Here is an 18,496-nt window from a genome sequence, read left to right on the forward strand (position 1 = left end):
ATCATCTAATGTAACTTGATTCCCAGAACTGCTGTTGTCGAGGTCGGAGTCGTCTGCATAATCTTCATGACGAATAATACAGTAATAATAATTATGATGATAGTAATAATAATAATAATAATAATAATGAAGCCCATTAAGGAGCGCTGATGACTAGTTCTTCCTCGATGCTCTTCTTTGTTCCCAATATCTCTTGAGCCCCGCTAATAATTTCTCCTTTCTCTCCTGTGAAAGGGGCTTCCGACTTCTAGGAACTCTAGGTGTTGGGGTCCAAGACTGTACCTTAGCACAAAATTTGGAACGATCTTCTATATCAGTGTCTGAAATCCCAGGTGAATCCTTCTGTACTTCATTAAGCCACAAGCTTCCAGTCTTGTAGCTTTTAACCAAAGACAAGATCTTCTTGGTAAGCCTGTTGCTGTCCATTCATTGTAGGTGTCCGTAGAACTTAAGCCTCCTACGTCGCATGCTGGTATTGGCTGATTCTAACTGTCGATACAGCTCAGAGTTCGATTTAAGTCTGTAGGTTCCATTTGGGAGCAATCTCAGTCCATGAATTTTCCTGAGGATACGTCTTTCGGCTTTCTCTAGATCATCCATGGTGCCTTTTTTGTTCATCAGGAGGGTCTCTGAGGCGTACAAAAACTGTGGTCTGACAACAGTTTTGTAATGACAGATCTTAGCATTTTTTGAAATGCACCTCTTATTATAATGGTTGTGGGATAGTTGATACGTTGCATTGAGTTAGTTACATCTTTCTAAGATGGATGTACCATCTCTACCATTGGGGTGGGCCCATTCACCAAGATAGCGGAAGCGATTGACTCTCCCAATCGTTCCATGTATGGTCGTCAAAGGGGGGTTTCCGGGATGCCGAGTCTCAAAGTACTTAGTTTTGTCGTACGATATGTGTAATCCTGCCTTCACTGCTATCTCGTGCAGGGCTTCGATAGCAATGACCAGCATCCTTAGAGTTGTTGGTTAGGATTGCAATGTCATCTGCGAATGCTAGGCACCTGATCTCAGTCTTTCGGGTCCTGGTTCCAGTGGCAGCTGGTTTGATTTCTAGATTCCTCGGTGTACATTCCCAGTTCTTGATGACTTTATCAAGCACTAGACAAAACAGAATGGGTGAGAGGCCATCACCCTGTCGTACTCAAGTTTTTATCTTGAAACTCTGAGATAGTTCACCCCTGAACTACACCATAGATGTTGTATCTGTACGAGTCTGTTGGATGAGGGTGCGTGTGTTGTAATCAACACCTCTTTCTTGCAGTACGGAGAAGAGTGTCTGGCGGTCGATGGAATCATAAGCTTTTTTAAAGTCGACTAAAACCACAGCGATGTTCATACTCCTTAGTTGGAGAATTGTTTTTAGATTGAAGATCTTCTCGGTACAGGACCGTCCTCGCCGAAATCCTCCTTGATATTCACCAATCGTTCGATCATATTGGCTTTCTACATTGTCCAGTAAAATCCTTGATAGCACGTTGTATGTTACTGACAGCAGAGATATCCCTCGGTAGTTGTTGAGATCACTGCGGTCACCTTTTTTATGTAAAGGGTGTATGATAGTTGATTTCCAGATCAGGGATCCTGCCAGTCTCCCAGCAGTCGATCAAGATCTGGTGTATGGCCTCTGTGATCGTATTTCCACCTACTTTTACTGTAGAGCTTCCGCAATGATGCCATCTTCCCCGGGTGCCTTGCAGTTCGTAAGATGTCCAATGGCATTAGCAACTTGCTGCATTGTTGGTGGGTTAGATGGGAGGTGTATCTCTGGAGGATCTTCAACAGGTAATCTTTCCGTGGGCTCTTCGCAAGTGAGCAGCTGCTCAAAGTAGTTTGTCAAAAGTTCCACGTTCCGGTGGTTACAGGTGACCAACTCCCCGTCTGTATTCTTAAAGTGATGACATTGTGGTTTATAACCCGAGAGTTCCTCTTTGAAGGCCCAATAAAAGTTTCTGGTGTTGTACATTTTGAATTCTTCATCTAACTTCTCCAGTCTTGACCGATCGTAAGAGCTTTTCACACGTCTGATGGTCTCACTCGACAGTTTCCGTATCATTCTGAAATTTTTCCAGTCTTTCGTTTAGTCGAGTACCACTTCGTCCACACTGCGGCGCGCTCATCAACTGCAAGATCGCATTCAGTATTCCACCATTTATGTCGTCTCTTCCTTCGAGGTTGTCCGAGGTTATTGGTCGTTTTGCATATGGTGGACTTCAGTTGGTTCCAGTCTTTCATATCTTTTTGCAAGATGTCAGTTGCAAAATGTTCTTTATTCTCCAACAGGAATTGGGGATCAATCCTTGGTGGAACTGTGGTAGAAGGTATCTTTCATTTGGGCAGTAATCTGGTCTTTATTTGTGTGAAGAAATGGTCAGAATCAACATTCCAACCTTTATGAACTCTGACATTCATGATCTCTTTCCTGCATTTTACACTAATTGCAACATGATCGATTTGAAATGATCCTATAGCTGCTTTCGGTGATCGCCAGGTGGTCTGGTATTTTGCCTTTCTTGGGAAAACTGTGGACATGATCTCCAACTGATATAATCTACACAGTTCAATTAAGCGCTTCCCGTTGGTGTTCGTTCGTCTATGTGCTGTGTAAGGCCCCAGTATATCTTGGTACTGTCGTTTTTTTCCCAGTTGAGTGTTGAAGTCACCTACGAGTATTTTTACATGGTGACCGGGGATCTTACCGATCTCGTCTTCTAGCATCTGCCAGAAACTTTGGACCTTTTCAGGGTTCTTCTTATTGTCATCATTAACTGGAGCGTGTGCATTTACAATATAGTATCCCTTGTTGCCACATCTTAGAGATAATACGGAGATGCGTTCGCTAGCTGATGTAAATCCGATGACAGAATGCATTATATCACGTACCAAAAAGGCTGTACCAAAAACGCTGGAGCCATGTGTGTTCTTAGACGCTGGTTTCCCCTTGATTACTCTATAACCTTCTGACTCAAAAGCCACATTGTCAGCGGGTTTCTTTGACTGCTGTCATTGCAATTTTGCACTTATGCAGGATGTCGTAAATTGCTTGAGTTTCCAGTCTTACAGAGGGTTTGAATATTGATGGTTCCAAAGTGTGTGACAGTTTTGGGTCTCAATAGGTTGGTGATATTGGGGAACTCCGACTTTCCCCGCACGATGAGGTCAGGCTCCCCAGAATCCGAAGGCCTGAATGTGCCATCATTGGTGACGGGAGATCAGATACTCCCTGGGGTAGTGACATCTGCGTCGTCGTTTATCATCGTATGCGAACTAGTAAAGAAATTTACTAGGGGTGAAGACTAAACGCCTTCAGGGTTGGCCACTCCGAATCTTATTCAGGAGCGTTGATTACAATGGGGTCGCCACTCCCAAAGGCATTTTAGAGCTACTGCCAGCAATTATTTAGGCCGCCCCTTACATGGGGGAACAGACGCCCTTGCAGCCACCCCTGACATGGGAAACAGACACTGCTGATGCCAAGCGTACTTATATTATTCCCTAAGCACTGGGCTGCCTCTTCCGCAGTCTCCACCATTCAGAAGTCCATCTTCTATGCTGTAGATTCCGTTGACGGCTTCACTCGTAACCCTGGGCTGGGACCCTTACCAGATGCTACACACCGGGTCATTGTGCTCTGGGACTCGCATAGGCAGGGGCGCCAATCCCTGGGCAGGGCTACATCCGAAGAGGGTCCCTACCTGCTACCTATAATAATAATAATAATAATAATAATAATAATAATAATAATAATAATTCCTGCTTGTTCAAGAAAAAATGTATCATGGAATGAACTAGAAGGTATGAAACTGTTTTGTTTTACTCAACATGTGCATTCTGGCATAAGTCATAATATAAAAATAGGGTTTGCCTAGTACCTCTCAACACATATAGCAAGAGAATTACTAATATCAATGGGCAAGAATGAGAGGGTTAAAAAAAAAAATTAAAATATAATTTTTCCAGAGCAATTCGGTTAAGCCGGGTTCCGGTTAAGCGAAATTTGGTTAAGCGGGGTTCTACTGTACTTTGATTTTTGGAACTCTGAAATTTTCTCTCCTATATATCTATCAACACAAGGCTGGTGTATCTAACCCCCCTTCAAATACTACCAGATTGAGCTGGGATCAAATTTGCAAATTTAGACTCACAAGGCCTACACTATATCATCTGACCCACTCAGCCTTTCAAATAAACTTCTCGAAATGCTGTCTCTGAATGGAGATTAGCAATCCACGTAGCCAGCTCTGATATTGACAATGCAGCATGAAAAGCTTCTTCTGATGTACATCTGTGCCACCTTCAAATGTCTTTTAGCCATGAATTTCTTGTCTCCCAATGGACCTTTCTCCTTATATCTTTCCTTTGATAATCTGTAATAATTGAGAACTTTTGACTCTCATAACATATCCTAGATAATGCATTTTCCTTTGTTTTACAATAAATATCAGTTATTTTTGCTTTTTTGTCTGATGAAGGACCTCGACATTTGAAATGTTTAATATCCAAGGTATGTGCAATAGACTGCGATACAGATACATTTTTCAGTGTTTGGATCCAGAGTCCAGCTTTCACATTCATATAGGAGAATATGTAGCAATGGATCATGCGGATTCATTGCTGCAGTCTGAAATCTGACCTTATAAAGAATTTCTTCATGGTAATGAATTGTTTCCTGTTATGCTCAATTCTGAATTATATCTCTCATTGGGAGTCATATTGGTCGTTCAACATGGTGCCCATGTATTTGAAGGAGGACACCTGCTCAACTATATTAACCTTTTATTTTGAGATTTGCTTGTATTGTCTGGTTAGAGAAGACCATCTTTGTTGTTTTCGAAGGCTTAACATATAAGCCAAACTCTTCACTATGCAAAGCTAAGCAGTTTATCATGTGTTGAAGGGCTGGTAAATCATCTACTATGACAACACTGTCATCTGCATACCTGGTATTGTTAATAACTTCCTCATTTCTTTTTTCCCACAATGTTCTGTCAGCATTTCCTGAAAGATTGCCTCAGAATAAATGTTTGATGAAAGAAGTGACAACACACAAGCCTGGCAGACACCTTTTCTGATTGAAGCCGTTTGTGAAATTTCTTGTTTGGTTTTGACATCTGTAGTCTGATTCCTGTACACGTTACCAATTATGCATCAGATTTTCATGCCTGACACAATCAAATGTGTGGGGTTTTTTTGTTTTTGTTTTTGTAATCTATGAAACAAGCATAGACATCAACATTCATATCTTTGCATCTGTAAATTTAAGGAGAAAAGTGCCTGACGTTTACAAACACCATACACTAAAAAGAAAATGCAAATACACAATGAGAATCCTAATTCCTGCAACCACCAAATCTACCCACATTACTATTTTGTTCAAGATGGCAGCAACTGGCAACAGTTGTGTTTCTGTACCTCCGACATATTATTTTCTTTTCCTAGTCTTTTTTGTGTATAAAAGTGTCTCGTGCTGTGCTTTCGTGTCTGCAACCGTCCCTTAAGCAAGTGAAGTGTCCTGTAATTCAATACTACAATGGTGCTTCGCTGAACAGCATTTTATTTTCTCCGCTTTGTGTGTCTCTGATTTCCCTGTGTCTTGCCATACTCCTGTCTCTTCCAGTGAAAGGACGAAAGGTTGCCATGATTCGTCAAGTGCTGTGTACGTTTTCTTACTTCTTCTTTCTGGCGATGTTCAGTTAAATCCAGGGCCACGTAATGTTTATCATCAGAACACCCAGAGTCTGAAAAACAAATTAACTGTGTACTCAGTGAACCTGAATTTAGCAAGTTTGATATCTTATGTTTCATTGAAACTTGGTTACCTGATTTTGTTTTGAACAGTAAACTTCCATTCTCATCAAACTTCTCAGTGTTTCATAAAAACAGGCGTTCTGGTAAAAGTGGGGGTGGTGTAATGATTGCTGTTAGTAATAAACTGAAAGTCCGTCACAGACCTGACCTATAAACTGAATGTGAGTTAACCTAGGTTGAGATTATGTTCTCTAGAAGAAAAAACTTGGTTAGTTGGCTGCTTCTACTCCTGGCAATATTACAGTGTTAAAAGATTGCTTTAATTCCATGGTTTTGGCTCTGAATAAATCCAACAATATAGTGCTAATCTGTGATTTCAGTTCACACATATCCTAGCTGTCTACAACCGCTGAAACAGTAACTGAACCAGTGGACTCGTTTATTTTGTCAAACTTCATAAACGGTCTTAACCCACATGCACCCACCCGCCCTGTGGACTGACATTGCTAGGAATCTGCCAAGATTTTAGTATGCAACCTTGGTGTTGCAAGCTATCGGTTAAAACAGTACGATGGGTGATCAACTGCATGTATTATCACGGGACCTGTTTTATATAATTGAGTAATTCCACACTATTGCTCTTGACACAAAAAACAGAACAATACAGAAATATAACACATAAGAAATCCCTTTGAAAATTTAAATTTTTCATTAACTTATTTTATCTCAGAAGTTCTTTAGTGTGTGGTATGGTTGGAAATGGTCCATACAAAGTGGAACTTTACACTTATCACACTGCCAGGTAGTGTCCTTCCTCTCCTTGTGTTTCAGGCATGCAACACACCATTTTGTTGTTCTGGAACCCTTTGCAGCAGAGGGCTCCACTTTGATTGGGAAGTAGCGGCCAGTCAGTCTTGGTGGTAACTCTCCAGGTGTAACAGAACGTCTAGCTACAACCCCCTCTTGAAATGAACAACCAATAATTTCTTATGCCAATTCCCTAACTGTTCTGTCCTGTTTCCCATTGACAATTCAGTGCAGAATGTAGGAATTCAGAAGGATCATATGAAAATATTTTTATATGCCTTGTGTGTTTTACACATAACATGAAATTGACTAAGAAGTTGGTCTTCTAAATCTACACCTCCCGTGTTAGTATTATAGGATATAATAGCTGTGGGTTTGAATAGGATAAGTCCAGTCTTCCGGTATATCTTCCCAGTGCAAGCGAAGTCCAGTCCATGCATTGTTCAGAGCATCAAAATGTCTTTCTTGTCTTTCCATTTGATTGCACACATATGGTTGCAAGAATATAGAGTTGCCTCCCCCTTCTGGAGCTGTACCTTACCTATTTCTTTGGACATATTTTTCCTCTTAGCCTGACTGTTCCAGTAAATTACAATGTGACATCATATCTATCACTATCTTGCTGCTAGCTGGCATATTATGGACTTTATCTCGACCTACGTAAATTTTGAAGGAATGTATGTAACCCTTCTTTGAGTCCGACAGTTTATAAAACTTTACACCAAACCGTGCTCGCTTAGATTTGTTGTACTCAGTGAAATGAAGGCGACCTCTACATTTCATCAGTGATTCATATAATGAAACGTTCCTGCCGGGTGTATACAATGTTCTAAATTTGATTTCAATAATTTCCATAACCGGGCGCAACTTTCTAAGAGGATCGGAAGTATCAGCTACCTCATTGTTAGCCAGATGTAAATGTTTGCTCACTTTGAGAAATCTGCCACGAGGCATGACAGTTCTAAAATAGGGTGTATCAACACTTACATCTTTGCACCAGTAACAATGATTTTTTTAAATACCAGTCCCATTAGAATACAAAGAGCAATTTATACACGTATTCATTCAAGTTCATCTGAGGAAAGTTGGGATCAGCACTGGCATACCTAGTTTTATCTGCTAACTGTACAATGTTGTCATCTAAATACTTCCAGAAAATGAAATCTCTACTTATATTTTTACATATACCACTACCAGGATTCACTCCACTTGCTCCAGAAAAGTTGTGAATAATTGGAGAATTCTGTCCAGGCACCCAATTCCATTGAACAGGTTGCTCATCATTTTCACTAAAATCACTTTTACTTTCACTTGAATAATTCAATATAACATGCACAGTATTACTAATCACTTCTTCCTCACTATCACTGCTGAAATCAGAGCCTAGAACATCAAGTAAGCTTGAATTTTGCTATTACTGAGCATATCACATGAGCAAGCAACTTCCTTCTCAGCCATCTTGTCAATAACAGAATACAGATTTCTCGATCGATATTTTAATCTATTCTCTTTGCCAAAGAAGCATATCAGAGCACTCTGGTGACACTTTGAGACACCAAGAACAGATTTCAAGTAGAAATGTTTCCAGAAAAAGCCACCAGATGTCACAGACGTCTCCAGAATGCGACCTTGCACCCCAGAGTATCGGGGCACTTGCGGAGGCCTGGCCCAGCCGCTCGAGCGCGTATCATTCCACTTACGGGTCCATAGGAGTAAATCTACATCAGTTCTGCTTATAACCCACCAGAAATCTGGCAACATTGGACCTCCTCCTCTCTATACTAACTAGTATTAATGTGTCTGTTGGCAGAAATATTCGTAGCACTGACCATGACTCAATCAAAGCTGCTCTCAGCCTACATGCTTATCGACATAAAAGCTCTCCATCCACTGTGAGGCAAGCATGTCCTGTATGGAGTAAAGTAGACTGGCCAGTTAAACAGCATGCATCTTTCTCCATACCCAGAACAAACAGATATCCCCCCCCACCGTGGCAGAGTGCCAAAACTAAACTAAACATAACTAAAATAAAACTAAACCCATGCGTGGTCACTCTGGAGGTCTATTCCCAATCCACACATGTACAGTACTTTCAAACATCTCAGGAAAATTTCAAAATCACATCTTAAGAATGACTACAACCAGTACATAACTTCAATAGCTGAAAATCTTAAAAATAACCCTGAAAAGTTTTGGACCCTCATTTCAACCCGTAGAAAGTCGCCCTGAATACCACTGAATCTAAAACTACATAATGATGATGTCCCAACTGATTTAAGGTCCCAAAAATTCAATGAGTACTTTCACTGTACCTTTACCCCTCCCGCACCTATCACCGAACTACCACAGACCAGTAGTATTTGCAGTGGCTCACTGTAACAATGTTAACTATCCCTAACGAAGTTGAAAATATTCTCAATAGTATCCCAACAAACCGCTCCACTGGACCCAATGATATTAGCCCTATATTCCTCAAAAATACTTCTGCATATCTCTGTGCACCATTATCTATAATTTTAGACTCGTGCATGGCTTTTAGTACATTCCCCGACAGTTGGAAACAAGCTGATATCGCATCTATTTTCAAATATGGTAATAAACGTGATGTTTCATCATACCACCCAATATCTATCGTCACAATACTATCCTCTGTCCTTGAAAGAATAATCTACCGTCAACTCTCTTCACACAGCCGTACCTCCCTGAAGTACTAGAGCATGGTTGTCTAGTTTTACTTTTTAAAACAACAATCACGACCCCCGCCACCCTTCTGAAGAACAACACTGATTCACTCTCGAAAAATCATGCTTCACTAACGTCACAGTTCTCATCGCCACATCATTTCAGCAGTAGAAAATAAATCTTGGTTGCATGTAATCTATATAGATCTGGTCAAAGCATTTGATTCTGTGGATCACATACTACTCCTTCATAAGCTCGCTGGAAGATTTAATATCCATGCCCCGTGTTATCATTGATAACTAGTTTCCTCACCGGAAGAAAACAATTGGTAGTCCCTGAATCTGCCTCATTGTAGTTATCTACGCTATCAGGTTTACCTCAGGGCAGTATCCTTGGACCCCTATTCTTTGTCCTCTATATTGATGACATAATCCTTTGCACCCAAAACAGTCAGTGTTCCTTCCTCCTGTATGCCAACGACCTGAAAATCCTAAGGCAAAAGTCTATGATGATTGGCATGAATTGCAGACAGTTCTCAGTTCATGTGACTGGTTTAAGAAATAGAATCTTTATCCCAATGTTGAGAAGTATAACACAATATATTTTCCCTTGTTAAAGCAAGGAATGAGTACTTGCCTATACCATCCAGGGAAATACACTGCAGTCGGCTTCTCAGATAAGAGACCTAGGTGTTATAATTGACTGTTCTTAAAAACCCAATTAAATCTAACATCTTGAACAACCTGGGTATACTTGACCTGAGAAGCTATTTACAATTCTCTTATCTTTGTTGCGTACATAAAATAATCAATGGCTATATCAAATGCAATACTCCTCCAACATACTTTCCTATACACACCCCCCACTGCCCAATATGCAGCCGGTATACTTATCATGTGTCCTGTCTGTGCCTAACCTTACAACAACACTCTTCAACCATCTCCTTATTCTTGGTAACTCGCTACCCGATATAGACAAATTCAGGCCCTTTGCATCCTTCAAACGCAAAATTAAAAGGTTCCTTTGAAGTCCTCTCCAGGTTTCCATTTTCTTCCGTCCCTCCAACCCCTGACCTCTTCTTGCTAACTCCGTAACTGACCCTTGCCACTTATTGTTGCCTTTATTATTACATTATTGTTTTCAATTTACTGTTCTTCTTTTTCTACTGCTTTTTCCCACACTTGTGGAGTCGTGGGTGCGAACTGTGTCGCACATGTGCGTCTTGCCCTGTTTTACGGCTGGATGCCCGTCCTGACGCCAACCCTATATGGAGGGATCTAATCACTATTGCGTGTTTTCTGTGGTGGTTGGTAGTGTACCCGGACTACATCCTGTTTAAGCCCTTATGTTGTATGAATATGAATGTCAGTTTACTGTTGATACTTAATATTATTGTTTATACTGATTGTTATCTTATTATAATTACTTAAATTATATATTATTAGTGTAAAATGGCTCTCCATCGACTTTATCTAATAATGAAATAAATAAATGTCTTTCTTTTTAAATTTCATTTACATGCTTTATGGATTCTGCTGTATGATATATCCTGTTGAGTAGTCCCATTCTGTGCTCTTCTGTATCCTTTCTCACTCCTATACTGAACAGTATTGCTTCACAGCAAAGTATGTGGCTATTGCAGCATGTACTAAAAACCACTGAGGAATGTTATAATTTAGAATTTTGTTTCTCTTACATTGGCAGTTGAAATTCTTTGTTCTCATGCAATTTTCTCACCATGTTGACAGAATCGAATGGAGGAGAGCAAGGCCTTATTTAAGACCATCATCACATACCCCTGGTTCCAGCACTCGTCTGTGATTCTCTTCCTCAACAAGAAGGATCTGCTTGAGGAGAAGATTATGTACTCGCACCTCGTAGACTACTTTCCCGAATATGAGGGTAAGTACAGGAGTTATTTACAGTAGTAACCTTTCTAACGAATCTCGGGGGGGTTTGATATTTCTTCCTTAAAAGGGGGTTCAAAGAAATAGGCTATATATCTCAGGAAATAATAATACATTTATGTCTTTAACTAATGTAATGTCATGAAATATTAAATGAACATGTTAAGAATTACTAAAAAGTCAAATTAACACAAGATTAATAGAAAATTTACAAAACAGCAGATGTAACAAATTCCTTAGTGGACCCTTGGGAGCACAACCTGCAGCAAGGAAACGAGAAATAGGTATTACTGACTTGCAGCTTGAAGGAATAGAGGCCTAACATGTTTTTAAAGAGATCTGTGAAAAATAAGCCATGAGAACAGTGAGTATAAGAAGTATATTCACCTTCACTCTCTGAAATAATGCAGCACAGTAGTTTGCTTCCTGTTGCCCAGATGCCTCGTGGAAAGAAATTTTCTCTCAATTTGGTTGATACTGTTGATGAGGTCTTCATCAACGTTGAAGGAGGAGAAGTACCGGCGGACAATATCCAATCCCTCCATTGCAGCCCCAAAAGTTGGTTCTGAAACTAATCTGATTATACTTATTGTACCCATGTTCCTCTTCAGTGCTTTGTCTTTTTGCATCGTCACAAAGGTCTCCAATATCCATCTGTGGTGCTGAGGTTAGGATATCATCATCACAAGTAACATTCTTCTAATGTTGTGGCACTAAAATCCTTTGATACAACCCTCCCAGTCTTTCCCAATGTCATCAGTAGCATCTTCTTCATTAAAAACTTCTGCAGTGGCATCAAAACCTGCATGGCGAAAGCAGTTGAATAGTGTCTGTTGTGACTAGTTCCCATGCTGCTACAAACGTATGCATGGCTTGGAGTATATTCAGTTTCATTTCCTCATTTCTTTCGAGGAAAGAAATAGCTCTTCGAATCAGGGCCTTCCTATACTTCACTTTCACAGAATGAATAATGCCAAGTTCCAAAGGCTGCAGGTGACTGGTGCAGTTAGGAGAAAGGAAAACCACTTTGATATTCTGCAGGAAAGATTTATCTGATGGATGAGCTGAACATCCATCACCAGCACTATCTTCCTGCCGATCCCATCTTAGCATCCAAGCTTCGTAAAAATTTTAGAAATATCTCCGATGTCATCCATGAATTTTTGTTAAAATCATATTTACATGGGAGTGTATGGGTGTTCTTGAAACATCTTGGATTCTTAAATTTTCCAGTTATTCATCATCATCATCATCATCATCATCATTTTACAGTTCCAGTTTCCCGGGTACTGTTGGCGAGCCTCTTCCATTCTGTCTTCGAGGCTCGTATAAGTGTTGAAAGCGATTGCAGTTATTCTCCATTGGAGTTGCTAGGCCTAACGTTAAAGAAGATTTTCTGTCAGGGTTATCTCCCTTAGCCTTCAGCAGTCCCCTGCCACATCTGCAAGGCAGCAGCTTCCAGTTGAATTTATGTGTCATTTCCTACACAATGGCTTAAACAAGACCCATAAGGGTGAACTCCTCTGCCCATAGCCATTGGTTCTCCCTTAGTTTGTCAGGTTTGGTAACAGACACCCAACCCTCGGCCAGACAGTCACAGGTAGTACCATCTACTATCACATACGGTAGGAGGATGCACCTGACCTGACAAATTTTCCAATTATTAGTGGGATAATTTTTCACTCTCGTCGCTGTTAATGCACAAACAATGCTGTTAGTCTTTCTTCACTTTTTTTGCTTCTGTAGCATTTTTCTCCACGAACAGCATATGTCTTGGATGGGAGCAAATTGTAAAACGCTCCTATTTCATTGGCGTAAAAAATATCCTTCAAGAAGTCGAAGCAACGTGTTCTTTTTCTGGTACACAACTGTATTGCTGTTAACTTCAGAACTCTGCTGCATCTGTTTTGGAACGAAAGATTGTGCTGTTAAAGGCCCAAACCAGCCATTAGAAGCATGGAAATTGACCAAACCCAGCTTAAGAGCTTCACACAACTGTTAGTTTTCTCTTTGCTATGTTTCTGTCTTTTCGGGCTTTCTTCTGTGCTTCCTGTACCATGCAATCGGCTCTTTTTGCACATGCTGAGTCTTGTTGTTACACGACTGAAATACAGTGGAATCGTGGTTGAAGTCTATGTTTGTACAGAACTATGCGCTTCCCTTGTTGAATTTTTCTATAGCTTCATACACACTCATTTATAGCGTTTTGACACAAATGTGGTTTTGGGTGATCTGTTACAAATCTAACTGTTCAGAGATTCATTAGGATTTTCATTCTTGCTATGGACACGCTTTTTGAACAGTTCAGGGTGAGCCAAGTCTCTGAATATTGGTTTCATCTCAGTCATAGCGCTTTCTGGAAGATGAGAATGTTCACTATGTTTGTAGTTTTGGCCTAAAACTTCTGCCTTCTGGTACTTGCACCAACTAGCCTCTCGTCGTGGGCACAGTAGATGTCAGAGGCTATCATCAGAGCAGGATGATGATGATGATGATGATGGAATTGGTGTTATATTTTTTACCTGTGTTGTGCACTTTGATCTTCCATCATTTTTTTCTTGAATACCTTTGCACTTCTGATGTGGTCTTAACTATTTACATACAACAGAAAGATACTAAAACAATGGAATAACTACACAGAACAGAAATATTGCACACTTTTCGATTTGTAGCACACTGCATATAAATAAAAACATGTGACCATGAAAACAACACGGTAAATGAGTGGGTGAAAACCGTAACGGTATAAGTAGCATTTTGGTCATTCAGAGAAAAAGACATTTAAACATCTTCAACACTCATATAAAGCATGCTATTTGTAGTTATACCACCCATCACTAGAGCGCAGAATATTACCGCTATCACTTGTATCTTTTTGCTGGTGAAAGGATACATCCTCCCGAAGTTACATCCTGCACTTTTTTTTTTTAAAAATTACGAATATAAGAACAAGTGTCAGGACTCCTCGAGTTCAAGCGTGCCACACCAGGCAACACTAGAGTGGGCAAGCTCCACAATACCTATGAACTGGTCTTAGGAATGATGCCAGAGGAGACGTACCGTATTTCACGGCATAATCGTCGCACTTTTCATACCAAAATTTTCGAAAAAAATTGTAGGGTGCGACCATTATACGATGAATATTTAATACCAGTATTTGTATTACTCAAAAAATGTATTTATAACTAAATTGTATTTGATACAAATTTAAGATGCACGTAATACTCACGTTTATACATCAAAATAATTAAAATAGTCTAAAACAAAATTCATAATTTTTCGCAACAATTTGGCGAACGTTTTTCCAACCTGAAAATAAAAATGAACGTATTAAGTTAATTTGTCATTAATTTGAGTATTAAAGTTAAAATATTACACTTGCAAAAAATTATCGCTTTGTTGTGAAATGCGGACTTACCGGTACGCAATTTATTCCAAATCTTCGGTGTCGCTATCGCAGGTTTCGCTATCTGATGCGCCGTCCTCGCCTCTGTTAATACCAGTATCAGATTCTTCGTCTCCCTGCCATACTGCGTCCTCTTCGGAACCGTCTAGTGCATTCGAAATCCCAGTCCTTTTGAAGCTCTTGGAGACTAGTTCAGGTGGTATAAGATCCCAACTCTTCTTCACCCACGAGCATAACAAGTCCAAGGGTGGACGCCTGATATTTCCGGCGGGCGTCAATTGCTGATCGCCGCTCATCATCCACTCGTTGTAAAATCGACGTAAGTGGTCTTTAAAGGGTTTATTAACACATACGTCTAGTGGCTGCAAAGCAGATGTTAGGCCACCACGAATGACTATCTGTCGTGTCTTATTTGTAGTGAGAATTTGCTTCACTTCGTTCACGAGGTGACCTCGGAAACTATCTAAAAACAAGCAGAGCTGGTTGTTTTAGTAGTGCACCAGGTCTTCTATTCCACACAGTTTTAACCCAGTCCAGCATGAGTTCTACGTCCATCCAACCCTTTGGTTGCACTCGTACATGAATTCCACGGGGAAACTGTATATTCTTAGGCATCGTTTTCCTCTTGAAAATGATGTAAGGCGGCAACTTTCTCCCGTCAGCTGTAATGGCTAGCATTGCCGTGCATCGCAACTTCTCACTACCGCTGGTTTTCATTAATACACTCCGTGATCCTTTTAGCGCAATAGTGCTGTTGCGAGGCATATCAAAAAAGATTGGAGTCTGATCGGCATTACCGATTTGAGAAAGCAAGTACGAAGTTTCCTTGCGCAAACGTATGACAAATCGGTGAAAATTTACAATCTTGTCCGTGTAATCAGCAGGCAACTTTTGGCTTAGTGTTGTTCTCCTTCGCACTGACAGATTGTGTCGTCGCATGAACCCCTTAATCCACCCACGAGTCGCCTTAAACTGAGTTACTGGTATGTTGTGTTTGCGCGCTACCTCCTGTCCCTTAATTTGTAACATTTCATATGATACACTGCAGCCATTGTTACGTATTTCACTGACGTACCTAAACACTTCTTCGTCAATTATAGGAAACTTCCCTGTTTTAGGACCTCTAAACGCGCGTCTAGAAGGGTTTGTGCTTTTTAGCTTGTTTTTTACTTTCCGCCAGTCACGCACCAACTTTTCACTCACAGAAAATTTTCTTTCTGCAGCTCTGTTCCCGTGCTGTTCAGCGAAGGCAATTACGCTTAGCTTGAAGCCCGCAGAATAGTTTCTATATTTACCCATAATCGCTTATAAATGCTTCACACGTTAATGTTTTGCGATATGAATGACTTTCCGTAATTGTTCACTATTAAAACAAATTATTTCTGCAAACACCCAAAACACAAATTAAAAACTTAAATTCTCACGCACGCATGTCTACAGTAATCACGTAAATCTGAAACAAATAAATGCATCTGTGATCTGTCCATTCCAGAGCAGCCAATACTGTTAGGCAGCAAGGAAGCATGCAACAATTTATCAGTTTAGCTCGTTGGTTGCGACACACTACTGCACTTGCGCAAAGCTAGCAAACCGGAGCTCTAGCTAGCGCGGTGTAGATCTACTGTATAGTTGACTGTATTCCGAGACGTCAGTAACAAACATTCATTTTTTTCAATTTCTTTTAAACATACGGTAATTAGGTTAATATTTCTTCCCAGTTATTGATGATTTTACATTACATTACTGACGAGTTTATAAAATAAAACTTTAATAGCATTGGATAATAATTATCTTGACTGCTTGGATAAAAGTTTTCATCCCATGCCCGGACACTTATGACGTAGTAGTAAGATAAGAGTCTAGCGATGACAACTGAGACATCGTAAATAATTCGACTGTATAATTCCGTGGAAATCTGCGTTATCGTCTTGGATTTCACTTCGTGCGCAATAACACAGGAGCCGGCCCCATGGTGTAGGGGTAGCGTGCTTACCTCTTACACGGAGGCCTCGGGTTCAATTCACGGCCGGGTCAGGGAATTTTACCTGTATCTGAGGGCTGGTTCCAGGTCCATTCAACCTACCTAGCCGGTATTTCCTGGCAACGTTGCCGATAAGCGATAACTTACAGCCTTACGTATTTCAAATGGGAACTCATAATATGTAGGTGGTGAATAAATAGTACAGTGTCTCGCCACCACGTTGTCAAACTGCCGATAGTCTACCGGTAAGCCATGCGTCGTACATATACCGGTATTATTTATTTATACGTTGTGCAACATGTCGCAAACGTGACTGTGTTGCCAGATTGCCCATAAACCATACACGTATTTAAATTGCGCATTCATGTGCAACTTACGTTGCAGTTCCATTTACCTTTTAACCAGATTAGTGAACAAAATTTGGACGTGCGACGATTATGTAATTAAAGGTTTAAAGTCCGATTTTTGTATTGAAAATTAAGGATGCGACGATTACGCGGTGGCGACGATTATGCCGTGAAGTACGGTATTACTCCGTAACTGATAAGCAGGGTCTGGATAACAATGACAAGTCATCTTTTGATTGGTGCGTCATAGAAGTTGCTAAGTTATATACAAATCCTGTTCATGGCCCCCAGATTACAGAAATGTGTATTTATTAAGTAATTTTTTCATAATTTTTTTTAAGTATTTGTATTTAGATAATTTTTTTTGCTTTTTACATCATTATTTTGTCATTTTTAATTATTTTATTTTTCTTATTGGTTATTTTTAAATAAGAATCCACGTTTTACGTCATCAACCAACCAGTTCCTATATCTTGACGTACTTGAAGGTTTACGTGAAGGTTCATCTTCGAAAGTTTCTGTACTCAGTTGTGAGCTTTGTACATCCCTTACCTTTGTGTCTTAACAGGAGGTGAGAGCTAAGCTATTCTTGGGTGACCTTCAGGCGAGGGCTAAGACTTTATCAGTTCACCAGGGAAGTGTGTTCACAGTGTGACATCAGCAGTGAGGTATTTCTGCCTGTGTACCCTATTTTCTTGTTTCTTTAGGTCAGTTTTAGTTGTACAATTTGTAGATGTCAGTTGTGTGTAACCATTTAGAGTGCGTTAAAATGCCAAAGGTAAAACCATCCAAGGCAGGTCATTTGAGACAAATTGTCTCTGAATTCGGAGAAGATACCTTTTCTACAGATGGTGGAATACTATTCTGTAAAGTGTGTGAAGTGAAAGTGGCAGCAGCAAAAAGATAGCACGTCAGTCGTGACAAACATGTGCGCGGTATTCAGAATATCAGCAGAAAGAAAAGTACCAACAGTTACTCATGTAAAACGCATCATCAAGCTGAGGTACAACCTCAGCCTTTTTTTTAATGAACTGTGTGAAGTTTTTGTCACTGCAAATATTCCTCTTCAAAAACGAACTACTCATAAATTAAAGCACTTCCTAGCATGGTATACAGGTCATTCCATTCTGGACGAATCTATGCTAAGGAAAAATTACATACCGCTCTGCTATGAAAAAACACTTCAAAGAATATGGGAAAGAACAAGCGGAAATAAATTTTTGTCTCAGTGGACTGATGTTGAAGGGCGTTACGTAGCTAATGTAATTGTAGGAACCCTGGAAATAGATAAGCCCAGAGAAATATTTTTGCTAACTTCTAAAGTCCAGGAATCTGTCAATCATTCTACAATATGTCAAATGTTTGACATGGCCATGGTTGTGCTGTGGCCTGACGGTGTGAGGTACGATGATGTTTTACTTTTTGTGACCGATGCCGCGCCTTACATAGTTAAAGCTGGTAAAGTATCAAAGCTTTTCATACAAGAATGGTGCATGTAACTTGTCTAACTCATGCTTTCCACAGAGTGACAGAAGACGTGAGGAAGAAATTTCTCAACATTGATAGACTTGTGTCGCAGGTAAAAAAGGTATTTATCAAGGCCCCA

The 18,496-nt window shown here is 40.1% G+C and overlaps 1 protein-coding gene across 7 annotated transcripts in view; it reads left to right on the forward strand.

Annotated features, from left to right (window-relative positions):
* Galphaq (G protein alpha q subunit) overlaps nucleotides 1-18,496 on the forward strand; it is a 395,971-nt gene that overhangs the window by 254,589 nt on the left and 122,886 nt on the right. For all 7 annotated transcript variants that reach the window (XM_067137250.2, XM_067137254.2, XM_067137253.2 and 4 more), the window contains one exon: nucleotides 10,998-11,151. In XM_067137250.2, coding sequence (XP_066993351.1) covers nucleotides 10,998-11,151 — 154 coding nt within the window. The remainder of the gene's footprint in view (nucleotides 1-10,997; nucleotides 11,152-18,496) is intronic.

This window comes from Anabrus simplex, chromosome 1 (genome assembly GCF_040414725.1).
Source record: "Anabrus simplex isolate iqAnaSimp1 chromosome 1, ASM4041472v1, whole genome shotgun sequence".
Lineage (NCBI taxonomy): Eukaryota > Metazoa > Arthropoda > Insecta > Orthoptera > Tettigoniidae > Anabrus > Anabrus simplex.